The sequence below is a fragment of the Ceratotherium simum genome, chromosome 1, assembly GCF_057802395.1.
Source record: "Ceratotherium simum simum isolate JZ-2026a chromosome 1, ASM5780239v1, whole genome shotgun sequence".
NCBI classification, from domain to species: Eukaryota; Metazoa; Chordata; class Mammalia; order Perissodactyla; family Rhinocerotidae; genus Ceratotherium; species Ceratotherium simum.
In genome coordinates this window covers 7195285-7213692 of record NC_141900.1, presented here as the reverse complement: position 1 = coordinate 7213692, position 18408 = coordinate 7195285, and the positions used below count along the sequence as shown (strand labels likewise).

General features: G+C 42.4%; 1 protein-coding gene across 6 annotated transcripts in view; it reads left to right on the top strand.

The window, feature by feature from the left end:
- COBL (cordon-bleu WH2 repeat protein) overlaps window positions 1-18408 on the top strand; it is a 286849-nt gene that overhangs the window by 184142 nt on the left and 84299 nt on the right. For all 6 annotated transcript variants that reach the window (XM_087433415.1, XM_087433307.1, XM_087433242.1 and 3 more), the window contains one exon: window positions 16699-16837. In XM_087433415.1, coding sequence (XP_087289541.1) covers window positions 16699-16837 — 139 coding nt within the window. The remainder of the gene's footprint in view (window positions 1-16698; window positions 16838-18408) is intronic.

The window sequence follows — 18408 nt, the reverse complement described above, 5'->3', positions numbered from 1 at the left end:
GAAAATGTCTTTTCACTTCTGGCGTTCTGTTTTCTCACCTGTAAGATAAAGGAGCTGGAATTCCAGCTCTAAGATTTTGTGTTCTTTTCATTGGGCTTATTTCCTATTTATTTAGCAAACACATGTGTAAAATTTTCCAAGAGCATTTCAAGAAGCCAGGGACATTTCTGAGCACTCACTTGATTCTTACGTCGCCCCTGTGAGGTAGGTGCTATTATTATCCCATTTAAAATGAGGAAAGCAAGGCACAAGGGCAAAAAGTATTTGAGCAAATTCGTGCAGCTAGTGGGTGACAGAGCCAGTCAGGCTGGCTTAGGCTCTGTGCTGCTAGCAGCTCCACAATGCTGCTTCATGTATCTGTGGAGTGGTATCATCAGTGCACAGAACCTCAGGAAACCCAACCAGGAAGGCAGAGATGACTGAATTCTCTGAGGTCGCTGATGTTCCCTCTGGGAACTGAAACCAGGTCTGACTCTGAGAGTGACGTCCAGGTGTCCAGGTTCCTACTGGGTTGTCTGCTGTTGGCTAGGGTGGTGATGAGGAAGATAAGAAGGCAAAGAGGTCTCAATAACAGCTGCCCACCAGTGAGGGCACTATTCTCTGCACTTTTCCTGATATTACTCATTTACTGCTCAGAGTAACCAAAAGAGGCAGGTACTGTTTTTGTCCGTTTTACAGATGGATAAATTGAGGCACAGAGAGGTTAAGCAACTTATCCAATATTACACAGCTAATGGTGTAAGCAAAACTCTGGTGCTGGCTGTCTGCCTCCAGGGTCCAAGCGTGACCACCATGCTACGCTCTCATCTCACTGATAGACTTGTCTTGGCTGTTTTGGTTCATAACCTTTGCGGTCATCATCTTAAAAATACTAGTGTATTTAAAGGAAAATTATATGTAATAATCACTATGTAAAAGAGTAATAGGTTAAAATGTAGATTTAAATTTTAATCCGGAGCAACCTCATTATCCCAAAAAGTTGGCATCCTGATGTCCCTGGAGAATGAGAACACGATAAAGAATTAGCTGCTTTAGATGACTGAGGATTTATTCCTTAAGTACAGATCTCTTCTTTTAGAAATAATTTAAGCAGTCTAGGGGAAAATCTTTCTAGACTGCATCACCATTTTCTCTGAATTCTCAGACTTGACTCGGACTCTTTGCAGGAAACTCGGGTTTTATTCTTGAGTGGAGGTGAAACCAGATCACTTCTGTGACAGAGTCAGGCAGGAGCTGCTCAGGGCGGGCAGGCCAGCAAGCCGCCCCCCAGCTGACGCGGGCATGAGTGTGCTTCCTGGCACTGTGTGGTTTTGCTGTGGGTTCTGAATAGGTGAGACTTCCAGCAGGCCAGATTCCCTGTTGGATGAGATGCTTCAGTTAATAAAGGAAACGTCAGTTGTAACACCAGTTTTTCACACCTGATTCGGTGTGTAATATTACTGGATTTTGTGTTACAGAAATATAGACACCTGCAGATTTATAAATAAATGTCATTTGCCTTGTCAGCTAATTTAATCATTTGAGGGAAATGTAGAGCACATGGCAAAATTACTCCAGGTTTATTTAAAGGAAAAATGTAAAAAGTAAATCATAAAAGTACTTAAAAACAATAGGAATTTTTAAAATTTGGAATCAAGAAACCCTTTCTTAGTACCACACAGGGTTACAAACCAAAAAAAAAGGGGGGGGGGAACCTAACATTGAATTAGATAAAATTTTACATTCGAAAAGTTTAAAACACAGAAAATTAAAAGGCCATGACAAATAAGAGGAAATATTCACAGTATATGTATAATTCAGAGGGTTAATGTCTCTAGAAGGCCAACATCAGAGAAAGAAAAAGCTTAAGGGATGTGAACAACCAATTCTTTCTCACACACACAGATAAACAATAATCATTAAAAATCACTAATCTTAGTATTCAAAGAACATAGAGTTAAAAGAAGTCAGAACAGTTGTCACCAACTCTGATAAAAACCACAGTGGTATTACCCCATTCTGTTGTTGAATGTGGGGAAGAGGCTGTTGGTGGTAATACAGCCTTTCTGAAGGTCTGTGGGGCAACCTGGATCACATTTTTATTTTACTGTGGTAAGAAAACGTATATTAGATCTCCCCTCTTAAGTGTACAAGTGTATAATACATGGTTGTTGACTGTAGGTACAGTGCTGTACAGCGGATCTCTAGAGCATCTTCATCTTGCTTGATTGAAACTTTATGCCCATTGATTAGTAACTCCCCGTTTCCCCGCCCCCAGCCCCTGGCAACCACCACTCCCCTCTTTGACCCTATGGATTTGCCTATTTTAGAACCTCCTGTAAGTGGAATCATGTATTATTTGTCTCTGTGACTGGCTTAGGTCACCTTGCATAATGTCCTCCAGGTCCATCCATGTTGTCACATAATGCAGAATTCCCTTCTTTTTCATGGCTGGTACTATTCTTATGTTTGAATATACCACCTTTTCTTTATCCACTCATCTGTTGATGGACACTGAAATTGTTTCCACATTCTTGGTACAACGCTGCAGTGAACATGGGAGTGCAGATACTTCTCCAAGATCCTGATTTCAATTCATTTAAAATCACATTGCTTGTGAGCCAGTGAATTTATGGAACTGTATCATAAGGGAACAGACAAAGTGGAAACAGATAAATACGTAAGGATGCTCGTTGCAATAATATGTGAAATAGCAACAAATTAGAAACAACTGAAATGCCAAACCTTGAGGATGGGTATACATGGTTCCAGCGGGGATGGACCCTTCCCGTCCTCAGAATGCCTGAGAGGGACCCACGCCCGGAAACAGACAGCATTGTAGGTGAAAAAAGCAGTTGTTACCAGAATGCCTTCTCATTTTTGTAAATATTCAGGTACATAAATACACAGAAAGAAGACTGAGGAGACATACATCAAGCTTAATAGAGGTTCTGTCTTGGGGGTAGAGTTAAGAGAGGATTTTCACTTAGTACTTTATATGCCCCTGTATTATTTGAAATGTTCTTGGTGAGCATGTATGACTTTCATTTATCAAAGTAAAAACAGTTGGGCATTTTCACTTTCAATAAAAGAGAAGTGAGAATATGGAGCCAGGGCTGTGTTGTAGTTGTGGGCTCTATTGAGCAAGAATATTTATAAACTCTTTCCATAACATGCCGCATTTACGTAAAAGGCCTGCTTCATTCTTTCTTATATTCAACAAACATTTGATTCCTAAAGTGCAAAAGCACTAGGTTAGGAATTGCGGAAATTCAGAGACTAATCAGCATGTCCTTTACCATAGAGAACTTAGAGACAGACAGGCGGAGCAGCGTGGAAGCAGCTGGCTGGGCTAGAGGGAGCGTGAAATGACGACTGTAGTCTAAACAGTGCACTGCTCTGCTCCTATGTCTGAGCAGAGTGCTGCTGGAGCGTAGAACGGGCTGATTCCCTTCCCCTGAGGGACTTCAGGGGGCTTCCCTGAGGAGGTAGCATTCAAGAGTGAGGAGGATTTCAACAGGGGCAGAAGACTGAGGGAAGCATTGGAAAAGGAAGAATATTCTAGGCTGAAAAAACAGTTTGAGAAAAAGCAAGGAAGCATGGACCCTCTATGGCACAGCCAAGCACCAGTGAGCCGTCAGTTCAACGGCTGAGACAAATGCACCCATTCCCCCTTCCCTCATGTGTGTGTGCCCAGTGCCTAGCAGGGAGCTTGGCGCCAAGCAGACGCATGTTTTGGAAGGATGGATGAATGGAAGGATGGATGGATGGATGGACGAACAAATGAACGAGGAAACGAGCAAACACATAAATGGATGACAGGTGCTGAACCTTATGAATTTTGTTTCACAACATAGACTCTCAGGTCTACTGATGTCTCTCTCCTTTAGCTAAACACTTGAAACCTAGAAGAATATATCCACTTCTCCTAAGAATAATGTGAACATACTGTACACATATAGAAAAAAACTATAAAGGAACATGGAAAATACACACACACACACACACAGACACAGTCATTTTATCACTTTTTGTTAAGTTGCTGCCAAGTGCCATGCCCTGAGCACGGTGCGGGAGCCCTGCTGGGAACAGGGGGCTCTGTTTTCCATGGTAAGAGTCCCACCCATTCTCTCTAAACCAGAACTTCCCCTCCCCCTTGAACACTTTCTAACCTCCGGTCTAGTGTTACACACAACCAGCACAATGAGATTAAGAGACCAGAGAGGCCACAGTGGAATGGACACTTTCTACAAAGACTGAGAAATCCAGTGCTCTGTTTCTGCCATTGCAGAAAGCTTCCTTGCTGCCATACACCAGATGGGAGGCATACTAAAATCAGCCCTGACCAACCCAAAGTGGCCACTACATGTCCTGGTTCTAGGAAAGGAAAAAAAAAGGTAGGACCAAGCCCCAGAAAGTGAGCAGAAGTGGATTTCAAGTGTTCCTCAAAGGATGTGCTGAAGATATGCATCAGGTTTAAAAAATGTTTTCTAAAGCAACACTTTCAAACACAGATTGGTTTCTAACATGCCCAGTAGGTGGATGTTTCACCACGAGGGGCAGTGAGAGCTCCATGGGCTTTGGTTGCTTATGGAATCATAGGAATAGACATTTCCATTCAAAACTGTAGGAGTTATTTCTTCCAGACCTACTGGGCTGAAGCTGGGAGGGCGATATAAGGAAAGTGCTTAAAGAGTGGATTAACTGTGCCCACTTATTAGCTGTACGACCTTGGGCAAGTTGTCTTCTACAAGTTTCAGTTTCTTCCTTTATAAAACAGAGGGTGAAATTACCTCTCTTTGGGGGCTTTTGAGGTAGTCGCATGAGATTTAATTGGCACCTCTAGTAAATGTTAATAAATCTTTGTTGCTGCCAATGTTAATATATTTTCCTGAAGTCTGTAAATACTTCTACTAGGACACTTTTGTTTAAACACCTTCAACTAACAAAAGCTTTAGAAAAAAACTTTTGCCCGTTAGTTCTTGTCTTGATTGGAGGTTTCAGACCCTGCCAAACACTTTTCAAACACGTTATCTTAATTAGTTTATCAGGAGTAACTCTATGCCTGGAGAAAACCTGGTCTTCAGTAATGCTCCTTGAGTGGCCGTGGTGGTCTCTGGGAGAAGGACTGCCAGCGATGACTCTGGGCCGCCTCGGCCAAAGCTCCAGGGCTTAGTGCTTCTCCAAATCTTGTAACGAGTAGTGAGCCAGAACTTTCTTTCAACAGGTGAAATTGCTTTTCCAGACTGAGTGAGCCGCAACTGCTTCCCTGCTCCCCTCTTCTAATTATCTCCAACTTGCTGTCGACACTCAGCAGAATTCTGGAACATATCATTATTACACAGACATCAGTGGGAGCTTAGAGGGCTCTGATTAGCCAGCGTGAATTCATGGAAGAAACTGTGTCCCCACATAGGCTCCAAATTACAGCTTCTGGCAGGGTTTCCAGTGTAGAAGGTCGTGTGAATGTTGTAGAATTATTCTCCTTCATTAGTCTGTGAACAGCGTGAGGTCAGGGACTTTGTACATCTTTGAATCCACTGCAATTCCTGTCGTAGTATAAGGAGCCAACAACTGCTTGTTGATAATTAATTGAAGGCATAAGTGAACAAATGACATTTAACAAAGTCTCTCACCACCTTGTAAGATGAGATCAGGAGATGTGGACTAGAAAATAAATAACACAGGTAGGCATCCCTAGCATTTGAACAATCATGATTAATTAGTGGGTTGATATCAACCCTGAAGGAAGAAATCCAGCTGCCAGAGCCAAGGCTTCTAAGCCTTTCAACATTGTCATCAACAACTGGATGGAAAGTAAAGGCAGGATTATGACGGCACAGGTGGTAAGACCAAGCATCCCACCCCTGACTAGGCGCACTCCTAGCCGGGGCACTCCTAGCCGGGCACAGCTGAGTGGGGTCTCACTCACAGCCCAGCTCACACATCACACCAGGACCGAGGCCCAAGTTAGAACGATGGGCTAAAGTAATATGTAGAAATTAACAGAAAAATAGAAAGCTTTGATATCCATTTATTTGAAAGAATCCTGGTGACTTTATCACAAACTCAGTGTGAGCTAACCACATGACAAGGATTCTTAAAATTGGGAAAGCAATTTTAGAATTACAAGGGTGTTCTGAGAAGTTTAATTTGTAATAGCCAAAACTAAGCTCTCTTAATATTCTGCCAGAGACAACAGGGATTAATTGAATTACTTATGGCTCATGAATCCAATGGAGTATTAGGCAGCCTTTAAAATATATGGGAAAGTATGGCTGATAAAATGAGCTAGTCTGTCTGTCCACTTTTGAAACCCCACTACAGTCTCTCCCCTTTTGAACCCCACGACAACGAGTCTACTACGACAGAGAGAAGGGAGAAGGAGCAGTAACAGTTGTCAGCCAACACTATGGAACTAGAATGTGTTTGATTGTGCTAAATTTCTAGCAAAGCAGAAGCAGCTGAGGGCTGACTGCTGGAGTGGAGAGGCCCATCACAAGAGACCAGAACACCCCTAGGCTTAGCCACGTGAGGACCAGTTCCTCTGCACACTAGCCTGCTGAAGGAGCAGATGACAAAGGACAGACTAACGTGTGTATGTGAGGCAGTAAGACCGGCGGCACAGCCGGAGGTCTGCCCTCGCACCTCCAGAGGTGGAAGAACCAAGAGACTCTGACTCCAGGACCTCAGACACGCTGAGTGGACCGAAAACGGAGAGAAGTGAAATCCACATGCTGATTGAGAGCCCAAGGCCTTCCTACCAGATCCCACTTAAAAGACTAGCTTCCACTGTCAGGCGGAAGATTGGCGATTCCCTTGTGTGCAAGAGAGAATCCTGCAGATGTGGATATGTGGGGATCCATATGAGCTCCCCAGATTTCTGCCCAGGCACCGGGAGCGAATCCCATCAGTGTGTCAACACATCTTCTCCACGGAAACACAACTCTAAGCATTTGGCCAGGGATCACCAGAAATTGAGGAAAGGTCAAAATGTGACAGAGACAAAAGACAGAGACAAAAAGGAACTTGAAGGAAAAGGCAATGCATAAATAGAATAAAATTAAAATAAAAACATTTTTAAAGATTTAAATAATACCCTCAGAGAGAAAAGAGAAAATATTACATCCAGGAAACAAGACATGACGCTATTTTAAAAATACATAACAAGAAAGAGTTCTTGGAAATTAAAGATATAGTAACAGAAATTTAAAAATTCAGAAAAGTTGAACAATGAAGTAAAGGAAATTTCCAAGAAAGGGGAAAATTTTTTTTAATTAGGCAGGAATATTCAAGAAAATTAAAAATCAATTTAGAACGCTCCGTGTTCAACTAAATGGGACCCAGAGAGAGACAGAGAAGGGAAAAGAGAGGGAAGAAAAAATCTGAAAGGAATAACACTAGAACATTCTGCAGTATTGAAGAATGCACAGATCTCAGGGCTCAGTGAATGCCCCAGACAGGGGTGAACAGGACTCCACCGGCTCAGGCTACTGGTCAGGCCCCAGGCTGGAGGCGGGAGGCGTCTGGAGGCTGTGAGACAGCTCTTTCCGCCCAGATTTCCTTAGGTGTCTCGCCGACTCTGCAGCGTAAGAGAATAAAAACAGTTTCAGATTTTCAAGTGTAGGATCCCAAAAAGGAAACCCCAACTCCAGTCTCGGGAAGGCGCGGACCCACAGACACAGAAGACCGAGCTTGATGCAAACGCAAGAGGTCTATTAAGCGGAGCTCCGGGTCGACACGTATCTCTCGCAGGAGACAGAGGAGTCGACCCCGGACCTTAAAGGGCAAATTCTTATATAGGGTTTGGAAGCACAAAGCGGGAAAAGGTTGGCGCGGTCTTACATGATTGGCTAATTTAAAACATTTAAACAGTTACATTTTATGGCGCGAATTGCTATGGCGCGAAGCGATTATCAGGTAACACACACGCGTCCCCATCTGGACCCCCTCCACCCCGACCCTCCCAAACTTATCCCTCTGGAGCACTCTCTTGTTCTGAATTCTTCCCCGAACAGTTTAGGGTGGGTCTTTCATGAATAGAGTCAGTCAGGATCGATAAACGTTCCCTCCTATACCAGGAATCCTTAGGGCGTGGAGGTGCCTGTCTCTAAGGTAGTAACTTTTTAATTTTTAATACAATTTTACTTCCTTCATTCCCCACTTCTTCTTTTGTCCCTAGTTCTAATCTTAGAACTTAGTTTTCGGTGGCTACTATCAGTGGCTCATTGCGTGGGAGAGCTTGGTAATGGCGTTGGAGCATCATAGCATGCACTGCATTGACCCTTTTTCTTATGAAAGCAGTAATTCTATTGAAAACACACGGTCCGAAGACCAAAAGTAGACAAAGAATCAGCAAGGGTCCTGCTAGGGAGGATAGTAAGGTCGTCATCCAGGGGGACTTAGTGAACCAGGATTCAAACCAGCTCTGTTGCGCCTCCCTGCTTTGCTGCCTCATGTCTAATCTTTTCTTTAATCTTTGCATTGAATCTCGGACTACCCCTGTGTGATCTGCATAGAAACAGCAGTCTTCTTTAAGGGCCGCACAAAGTCCTCCCTCTCTTAAAAACAGCAGATCTAATCCTCTTCTATTCTGGAGCACTACTTCAGACAGGGAGGTCTAATTTAGAGATGGACTGTTCTAAGGTCCTGAGGTCTTCATCTATAGCATTGCTCAAGGCAGTTAATCCCCTTTCTCCTGTGACTAAGGCCGTAGTGCCAGTCCCTACGCCCGCGGCAACTCCCAGTCCCAGGAGTACAGCCAGGGTGAGGGATACTGGTTCTCTTTTCCATAATCTGGATCTCTGGTCAAATTCATTCTCGAAACTATTGGCAGTATGATAATAAATTCTAGGCACCAACTGCACAAGCACGCAAAAATCTTGTGACGAATTGAATACGCCAGTTGAGATGCAGGGGGTCAGGCCTGTGGAGCAAGCCCATCATCTATTGGGCCCTGGTATCAAAAAATAACCAGGAGTGGTCGGAAGGCTGACTTCAGTCTTATTACATAGAGCCTGGTAGCCCGGGGGAATTTTTCCTAAGCATAGTTCTGAACCGGTCCCCGATACATCCATTAGGGTTATCCGCCCTTCTTTGCCCCAAAGACAAGTCGTGTGGTCCGTGGTGTTATTATAGACCCCCATGGTGGCAATTTTTTCATAATAAGGGGGGGCTGACCGCTAGGCATAGCCAGCATGCTTCAGTCATTTCAGGGTTGGAGCCATTTAAGGCGTAGTAAGCTCCCCGTACTAAGTTAAACAGTCTGTGCCATCTTTGCCCAGTAGGTACTGCGGGAGGTCAAATGTCCTTCAGAGAAAACAATCAAGGTAAAGAGATATATTTCAGGGTGGCCAAATCTTGATCTCCCACAGTCCCGCCTTTGAAACTAAAAGTTTTACAGTCCTTTTGAAACTTAAAGAAGTTTCATAGTCCAGAAGCTGAGTTGGTAGATTGTTTCATCTCACTGAACACATTTCATAGTCCTGATGATAGATCAGTTCAATCGAGTTCCTTTTGGAAGGTGGTGATGCAGGTGGGCTCTCAAGGTTACGCCTATATTATGGTATCAAGTCCATCAGCTTCAGTTTGTAAGGCTTCAGGAAAAAGGGCAGGTTCAGTTCTCAGTGATTCCAAATGAAAATGATGGAAAAAATCAAAAACGTTAGTTTGGAGATCTGTAGCCAGATATTTCAGGAGACTGGAAGAAATCAGGATCCAGTCTAGTCAACAGATATAAAATAAAAACCTCAAAAGACAATTAACAAAACTAGGATCTAATATCTGCAAATGTATACTATAGTTTTTACTGAAATATAATTTTTTTCTCTAAAATCACCCTCATTTTTATTAAGATAGAGTTGGCCCAATTATTAACATAAGTACAGCAAGAATAGCAATTGATCACATAGGCTCTTTTAAATCTGCTTTGCTGGAACTTTTTATAAGGAATCTCACATTGAACTTTAAAGGCCTCTCGAGGCCAGGAAAGCCAAGCCAAGGATTTTGTCACCAGACTTTGCCTGCAATACCTATAAATTTGGGTGAATTCCTCTATTCTGAGGTTTCCCCAAAATATTTCAAGGTTCCTTGTACCTGTCAGATAAGTGACATTCTTTACTTATCCTGGTAAGTGCTGCTTGGAACACAAGGTACCAGGCCAATATTTCCACGTGGCTTTATTCCATAAAGTCCAATCTTTATTCTTCAAAAGCTGTATGGTTATATCGCAAATATGATGTTCCAGTCATAACCTTGGTAATATAACCAGTGTTTCCAATTGTGTCCTGTTACAAGGAGAACAGATTCTTATTGAACTTATGCAAATAACTATATTGCCATGAAAACAACAATACTCACTAAGAGTTTCCAAATTCGAGGGATCAGATAGAGAGAAAAAGATAAATGTTTCAATTTTACTTACAAAAGTATTATTTACCAAATTGCTATAAGTCATAGCTAGCTCAGGAGAAAAGAGAAAAAGTTTTCCTTAAATCTGAAAAAACAAAACATTAAAAATTCAGCAATACTTCAAATGAAAAATCATAAAAATTATAATCAGTTTATTCAGTCCTGTGTAATCCATTTTTGATCTCAATCTTTTTGTTAGCAGCTTCATGAAGTTATCAGTCTCTCTAACAGATTTCTGTAATTTTTTATCAAGTTCAGTTTTATGATCAGAAAGTTTATCAGAAGCCTGTACTTCAGTGTAAATGTCAGAGTCCTTTCTATGAATTTTTCTGAAGTTGAAACATTTTGCAAAAGCATTAGAGCAAAGAAATAAGTCTGTAAAGAACAAGACCTCAAAATGGCAATTGACAGAGAAATTTGGTTAATTTTGTGACATACAACACTTTAAAATAATAATAACCAGAATTATGACTGATAATCAGGACAGATCAGCATTTCAGTAATGTTGTACAATTTTAAAACACCTATATCAATAACATTTACCCACATAATAGCACCTAAGCAGACTTATCATCACTTGTCTGACAATCTTTTCCATGTAATTTAACATATTGAATCAGCCTAATAAGTTTAGTATCTTTCCCCTTATAGGAAGAGAGCAAATTTCTTTGAGAAGTTCCAGGGCCCTTTGAAAATTCTCAAAGAAAAAAGTAAAAAAAAAGACTTTAAGATATGAATTTTGGGGGAGCTTGTCAAAAATATAAACAGTCAAAGCAAACATAGCATTAACAGTCCAAAAAGCCTTAATAGAGAGACCTCAGTCTTTTGAACACAGGAAATCATCCCAACAAAACATAGATTTTTTGTCTTTTAGGTAGACTTACTCAAAGGTAAAGAAAATCTTTGTAACCTCTTTATCAAGTTTAAGAAAATTATCCTTTTAAGAGAAATAAGACCAAATTATAATTTTGTACCAGCTTACTTTTGATATTAAAACTCATTTACTTAATTAAATTTATTTTAATCTTAGCCAACTTGACCATGTAAAAACTCTTTTTCCAGAATTTCTCTTTCACAAACTTATAACTTTCTTTTTACATTTAGAATTTGTCCCATGTCTTTCTTTTCCCTTCTAGTACTTGAGGACAATTTTATCTTTCTTAATCGACCAAACAAAACATTTCCATTCTTTGTTCTTTCTTTATTCATCTTACTTTCCTTGTACACAGACATATTTTTAATTTTTAGTAGCTTCAATCACATATATTAATTAGAAATTTTAACCCTTATAGACTTTGACTTCTAAGTAAAAACTAAGTAAGCAGTTATAAACTTTTTACATTAGCATTTTGTGGATTGGAAAATTTATGAACACTTCATAACTTCTAGAAATATGTTACTTTATAGTACAATTTTTTAATAAAACATATGTTTACCAATAGACTTAAAACACCTTTTAGTTTTCCTGTAATGAAAAGCCAAAAGTAGACAAATGTACATTTAGCAATCAATGTCTAATATCTTATCTTATTTGGAAATGATGATACTCAGAGAATTTTTATCATAAAATTTAGCAAAACTCTAAAGTTTTAAGTTACCAGAAAGAGTTTGGAAGCTGTAACCACCATAACACATAATTATTGTGTAAAGTTCTTCTAACGTTCATCTTTTTCACAACTATTTAGTTACTTATTCCCAATAATTATTTAGATTGCCTACAAGACTTTATAAGACTTCAGATAAAATTAGCCATCATTTAAATTACTATTTTTGTTAACCAGTTCTGTAATAGAAATAACATCAGTTTTTTCCTACAAAATTTCATGAAGTTTTCATCACTTCTTATACCTTTAAACATAGTTATCACTAAGATTTTTATCAATAGGTCTTGGTCTTATAATCTTGGACCAGGGGAGCATTCCCAGTCAGATATTTTAAAACATACTCAGGCAAGGTTGATGTAACCTCTTTATATAAAATTAGCTCAAACATTCTAACCTTTATAATCTTATCAACACTTACACTTTTACATGTTCTCAATTCAATTGTAACCTGAGTCAAGGTCTTAAGACTAGTCAAATTTTTTCCTTCCTTTTTCTAGCCTTAATTCTTAGGTACCAATTAAGCAATTATGTGAGAGCTCTCAAAACATTTTTTTCCCCCAATTTAGAAGTTTTTCCAATTCAAAGGATCCGTCGTCTGGCCATTGACGAGTAGGATCTTCACTTGTATATTTATTCTAATAGTGACTCGAACCAATAAGCCTTTTTAAGGAAAGACCCGGAGGTAACTTTCCACGCTTAGAATAAATCTTTCCCATGGATGCAAGAGGCGTCCCTGGTGAGGGCGCAGATGATGTAGCCCCCATGATCCACAGAATTCACTCCCAAAGATATTCAGACTCCCCTGAGAGCTTGGCCCAGCCGTACAGAGACAGTTCGGAACCCCAGTGTACTCGACTGGCCACCAAGGTGCACCCCGGTAAAGGCACCATATGGTGCCTTTGGAGACCAAAGGAGACCAAGGAGAATATTCTCACTGGTCACAAAGCCAAGTTTTCTCAGGACACAGAACAAGACAGAAGGAAAATCTTCATCCGGTTTTTTTTTGTTTTTGTTTTTGTTTTTTTTCTGTGCACAACGACAGCTTTAGCCACGCCTTAGGTCTCTTGGAGCCAGAATAATACCTGGGGGGGAGGTGCCGCGGGGTCGGGGACTGTGTGCTTTACAGAGTACCTCGTCGTTGCACGGACATTTTCTTGCAGTTGGCGGGGGACCTGTATCATCTACCCCGTTCCGTGACCCAACTTATCCTGTCACGGGAGTCTTCTGAAAGTGGCGAGCGCCCTAATGGCTCTTAACTGCTCGACCCGCGCCCACTTAAATTTGCAGCCTTTTTGGCTTCCAAGATGCCCTTGGCAATGACCTTCACTTCATGTGCATAATAACCCACAGCAAAGTTTGTAGACGCCGGTCTGGTGAGACCCGCAAACTCACCAGTCTGTGGGGCCGGCCCGGACAACAGGCTAATAGGGGCTATGCCTGCGTCCTACCCTATGGTATTTCCTTTTTATGACAAAAGACACAGACAAAAGAGAAAAACAGAGACTACCTTTGGGAGGAAAAGGGATCAAGATCAAAAACCAAGAGTACTCTACCAAATTTAAACCAAGAGTCACTAAAAGCCCAAGAAACTAGTTTCCCAAATATTTTCTCCTGCCAATCTAAATTTAGAAAGAGAAAAAATTCTCACCATTTCCTTCCGCTGGACTCCGCAGATAGAGATTCCGGGAGGCTGACGTGGTAAGAAGTCTTACCTTTTTGCCGGCTTTTGTCAGGCGTTCCCGTATCTCACCATCTGCAGTAGTCCAGGGAGAAGGCAGGTCCTCCAGCTGTAGGATCCCATCCCGTCAAATGAGGTCCACGTGACGAACAAAAACAGAACAACGAACACCAAAGACACACCAAAACATAAACAATCTCGCCCGGTTGGCGTCTCTACAAGCCAACCGAAGGCGGCTTCAGACGGGAGGGGTTTTCGTCCTCCCTGGGAAAAGGAGTGCCGTTTCTTTTTCCACCTGAAGGGGGGGTGGTCAGGCTTTCCCGACTCCCCTTGTCCCTTGGGGCGTCCCCCAGGGTTGCAGCCTGCAGTTCCCAGCACGTCTGCCACTGCAGCCGCTCGGTCTTCACGGCCCGAAGCGGCGGCTGCCCAGATACGGAAACCAAAACAATGCTTCGCGGCGCCGCACACACTCACACACCCAGTCACTCAGGCTTACCTCCAAGGGGTCTTCGGAGTCTGGGGTGACCGCGCAAATCCCGGACGAGCCCCCAAATGTAGGATCCCAAAAAGGAAACCCCAACTCCAGTCTCGGGAAGGCGCGGACCCACAGACACAGAAGACCGAGCTTGATGCAAACGCAAGAGGTCTATTAAGCGGAGCTCCGGGTTGACACGTATCTCTCGCAGGAGACAGAGGAGTCGACCCCGGACCTTAAAGGGCAAATTCTTATATAGGGTTTGGAAGCACAAAGCGGGAAAAGGTTGGCGCGGTCTTACATGATTGGCTAATTTAAAACATTTAAACAGTTACATTTTATGGCGCGAATTGCTATGGCGCGAAGCGATTATCAGGTAACACACACGCGTCCCCATCTGGACCCCCTCCACCCCGACCCTCCCAAACTTATCCCTCTGGAGCACTCTCTTGTTCTGAATTCTTCCCCGAACAGTTTAGGGTGGGTCTTTCATGAATAGAGTCAGTCAGGATCGATAAACGTTCCTTCCTATACCAGGAATCCTTAGGGCGTGGAGGTGCCTGTCTCTAAGGTAGTAACTTTTTAATTTTTAATACAATTTTACTTCCTTCACAAGGTCTCAAAAATTTACCTCATGCACATTTTGTCTCAGAAAGCTGATAGCGACTGTGCCCACTAAAATGAAGAAGGGAATTTTAAAAAAGGCATAGGATCCAGGAAACAAGGGATTAAAAAGTAAAGAGAGGAAAAGGGAATTTCCAGAAAACTCAGGAAAAAAGTTAGACAACAAATCAATTATCAAATTCAGAGAAGACAAAAAGAATAATCTAGAAAGAAAATGTCAGCATATACATTTTATACATCTCAGCTAGAGAAAACTCCTCTTGAAGAAAATTTCTATTTTGCATAATTATATCTATTATAATTATATATGTATAACTAAATAATGAATATTAATTTAAATCTCATGCTATAATTTTTGGAAAGATCAGGAAGGACAACTGTGGGGGGGGCGGTGTGTGTGTGTGTCTCGAAGAGCTAAACTCTCATCTTCTGGAGTAGGAAGCCAATATCTAAGATGGGAAAATCAAGAAATAGCAGAATAATCTTATTATTTAGAAAAAGAGAGTAAACGCCAAGGGGAAAAGAGTTTGAAGTGGTTGCTGCGGGAGTCGGGGCAGTGGACAGGATCTGCTGGTGAGACGCTAAGCTTTATGGGACTATCTGACTTTTTCTTATGCTCATGTTTTACATAAAATACATTCTAGAATTTTAAAGGTGTAGGGGGTGGTTATAATACATTGTAGTAGAAGGATAGAAAAAATATGACTTTTAAAAGAAAAAATAAAGATTACAAAAATATGCCAATTGTTAGTAGTTTATTCTGAGTGTTAATAAAGTGATTTTTTTCTTCCTTTTGCTCATATAGTTTTTTGCATTAAATGTGTATTACTGATAAAATTAAAAAGGAGACTTTTACACACACACACACACACACACACACACACAAACACACACACACCCCTACATAAAACACCAGGTCCATCCCAGAAGAGGAAGCTGCCCTCCTTGGGAGGTGGAGTCGTGTGCTGTGAGCTCAATTCATAAACCAAACACCAAGAGGAGAACCCCAGAATCCACAGCGGCAGGGTTGGGGGAGGGTAGACACCCCTGCAGGCTGAACCCCACCATGATCAAGGGCTCTCTGGACTGGAAGTGCGAGCCCTGGCTTTAAGCTTCCAGAGGGCAGTCATTGTTTTCATTATTTGCACATACTCCTCACTAACACAGTGCTCTTGAAACACATTTTCACCAGCGAGAGTGAAGGGATGAAAACTGTATCTGTAATGAGGAGGAGAATTATGCAGTCTCTCAGAAACAAAGAACGGGAGTCAGTGAAGACTGTCTTACGGACGAAACAGGCTTCACTTTCCACCATTAGACCTGCCCAGTATTGACAGGCTGCCTTTAGAAGCTGTTGTTTTGCCGTTGTTAAAGTCTTTGAGGGAAGCTGGGTTTCTGCGTGGATGGGAGCTTCACGTCCCATATGCTGACCTAATATCTCATATACTGACAAACCTCATTGCAATTCCAGGTCCAGGGGCAAGGGTGAGGCCTGAGGTGCTCCCTTCTGTTCTTCCTCTGCATGGTCACATGGTAGCCCTTGATAAACCTTCCTGAAGGAATAGTTCTCTTTTGCATTTAATTAAGGGCTGAGGATCCCCTTTCTCATATTTATGCTGAGGGGAAGTTGTCAAGTCTCCTGATTTGCCTGGAGTCCCGAGGAAGTATGGGGCAAAGCCCCAGCCCCTCCCACTCAGCGGTGTCTTGGGGGTATCTGTAAACATCCCTGGGCCACCTCAGGGCCACTCCTGGGCGCTACAACAAGCCCTCACACCACGGCTCCACCCCCTGCCCTGGCAATCTGACAGCCCAGCTTAGAGCACCAGTCACGTGGAGCTGGCTTCTCCAAGTTGTGTGTCCCACATGCATACCACTCCCCAACAGAACCACCCTAACACTGACTGCTTGTCCTTCTTTGTGCTTCATAGACATCTCTGGGGTCACAGATTGAGTTACAGAAGAAGAAGAGGCGGGCGCCAGCTCCCCCTCCGCCACAGCCCCCACCGCCAAGCCCCCTGGTTCCCACCCGCACTGAGGACAGGGAGGAGAACAGGAAGAGTGCAACGGGTGAGTGACTCACACCTGCTGTCTGCACGCCTCTGGGGGGCTTGCTCTCGTGTGGAACGTTAGCACTGCTAATAACTCTTGCAGTGGCCTCCTCCATAATGCCATTAACACGGGAAATATGCTAAAGAAAGAAAGTCTGGAAATAAACAGTTGCAAGTTCACTGAATATGTTACCAATATATGTCCTGGGCGTGATGTGGGCATTCAGAAGGTGGGGATGCTGGGAAGTTGGAGAATGGCTGAAGACGCTGAGAGAAGGTGAAGGATGGAGAGTGAGCGAGTGTGGGTGTGTGATGTGTGTCTCTGATGGAGAAAGATAGGCTCTTAGGATGATGTCCGTGGATGCTGTTTTAAAAGACCTCTGGCATTTGAAACACATCTAGACCCCAGGGGATTTATAGATCAACTGACAACAGTTCAGTAATTTTTTGACCATCTTGTTGAAATTAAGTCCACTTACATACTTTTTATATATGTATCGAAGCCCCTGATAGTCTTGGAGAAAAACAGAACTCAAAGGAAATAGGGTGGAATCATAATGTCTGTGAGCAGAGACCTGTTATATAGTTATATTCCACTCCCTCAGGTACAGGTGAAGTAGAGAGAAGTGACAGAGGACTCCAGATCCACGAGCCAGCGATGGTGAATTTTATTTTAAAATCATTCAGTGTTTATTATTCCATTTATGTAGAACAGAAATGGCTTTTGACGAATGGGGGTTGCCTGCGAACCCCTGGGATGCAAGTGCTTCAGACTTGTCACAGAAGCCAGCAGACGGCCACTCCAGAGCCATTTAGTCCCCTCAGCACCCTCGCGTTTTGCCTATGACCTAGAGAAGAGACTCCCAAAGATGAGTGGCTGTGTTGTTGGCGTCTGAAACTTTAATATGAGCTACTTGGCTGTTCGTCAGTGTTTTTTTCCCTAGTCAATACATCACTTTTAAGGTCTTAGTATTTCACAGCCTGGGAATCAATTACCCTAAGGAGCAATAGCCTGTATTTCATGTCAGTTCATGTTCCTTCCCAAAGGAAGATACTATCAGATTTAAAGAAAACATGATCAGGAGCTCATTAAAATAAACCTAGTTGTCTCCTTTTTCACGATGAGACCCCATTCTTCCTTCCACGCTCTCTCCCACTCTTTCTGTAAGGGGATGACAACCCTTAGATTTAGAGTTCCTTGTTGAAAATCTAAGAAGCATCCACTTTAAGTTGTAGTGTGGATGTGGTTGAGTTGTGCCAGCCTCCAGGCGGACAGCCCATTTCAACCTTTGGAAGGACGACCTCCTGATTCAGCCTTGAAGGACCAAGGCCTTGCATCTGTCGAGCTTGAAGGACCTGTCCTGGCTGTGGGCAGTCAGCTGGTCCCCACGGGTATGGCAGGAGAAGGGAGATAGGAGTTTTAAAATTGAAAACTGCAGGGACAATTTCCTCAGTACGGAACTTGTTGCAAGGGAGAGATGTGGATGGTAGTAATTCGCTATGAGTCTCTCTCTGTAGTCCATAAACTTTTGTTTGTGAGGATTGAGAAGGAGGACAGAAGCTCCCTCCCTGTGAAAATAACTGAGTATC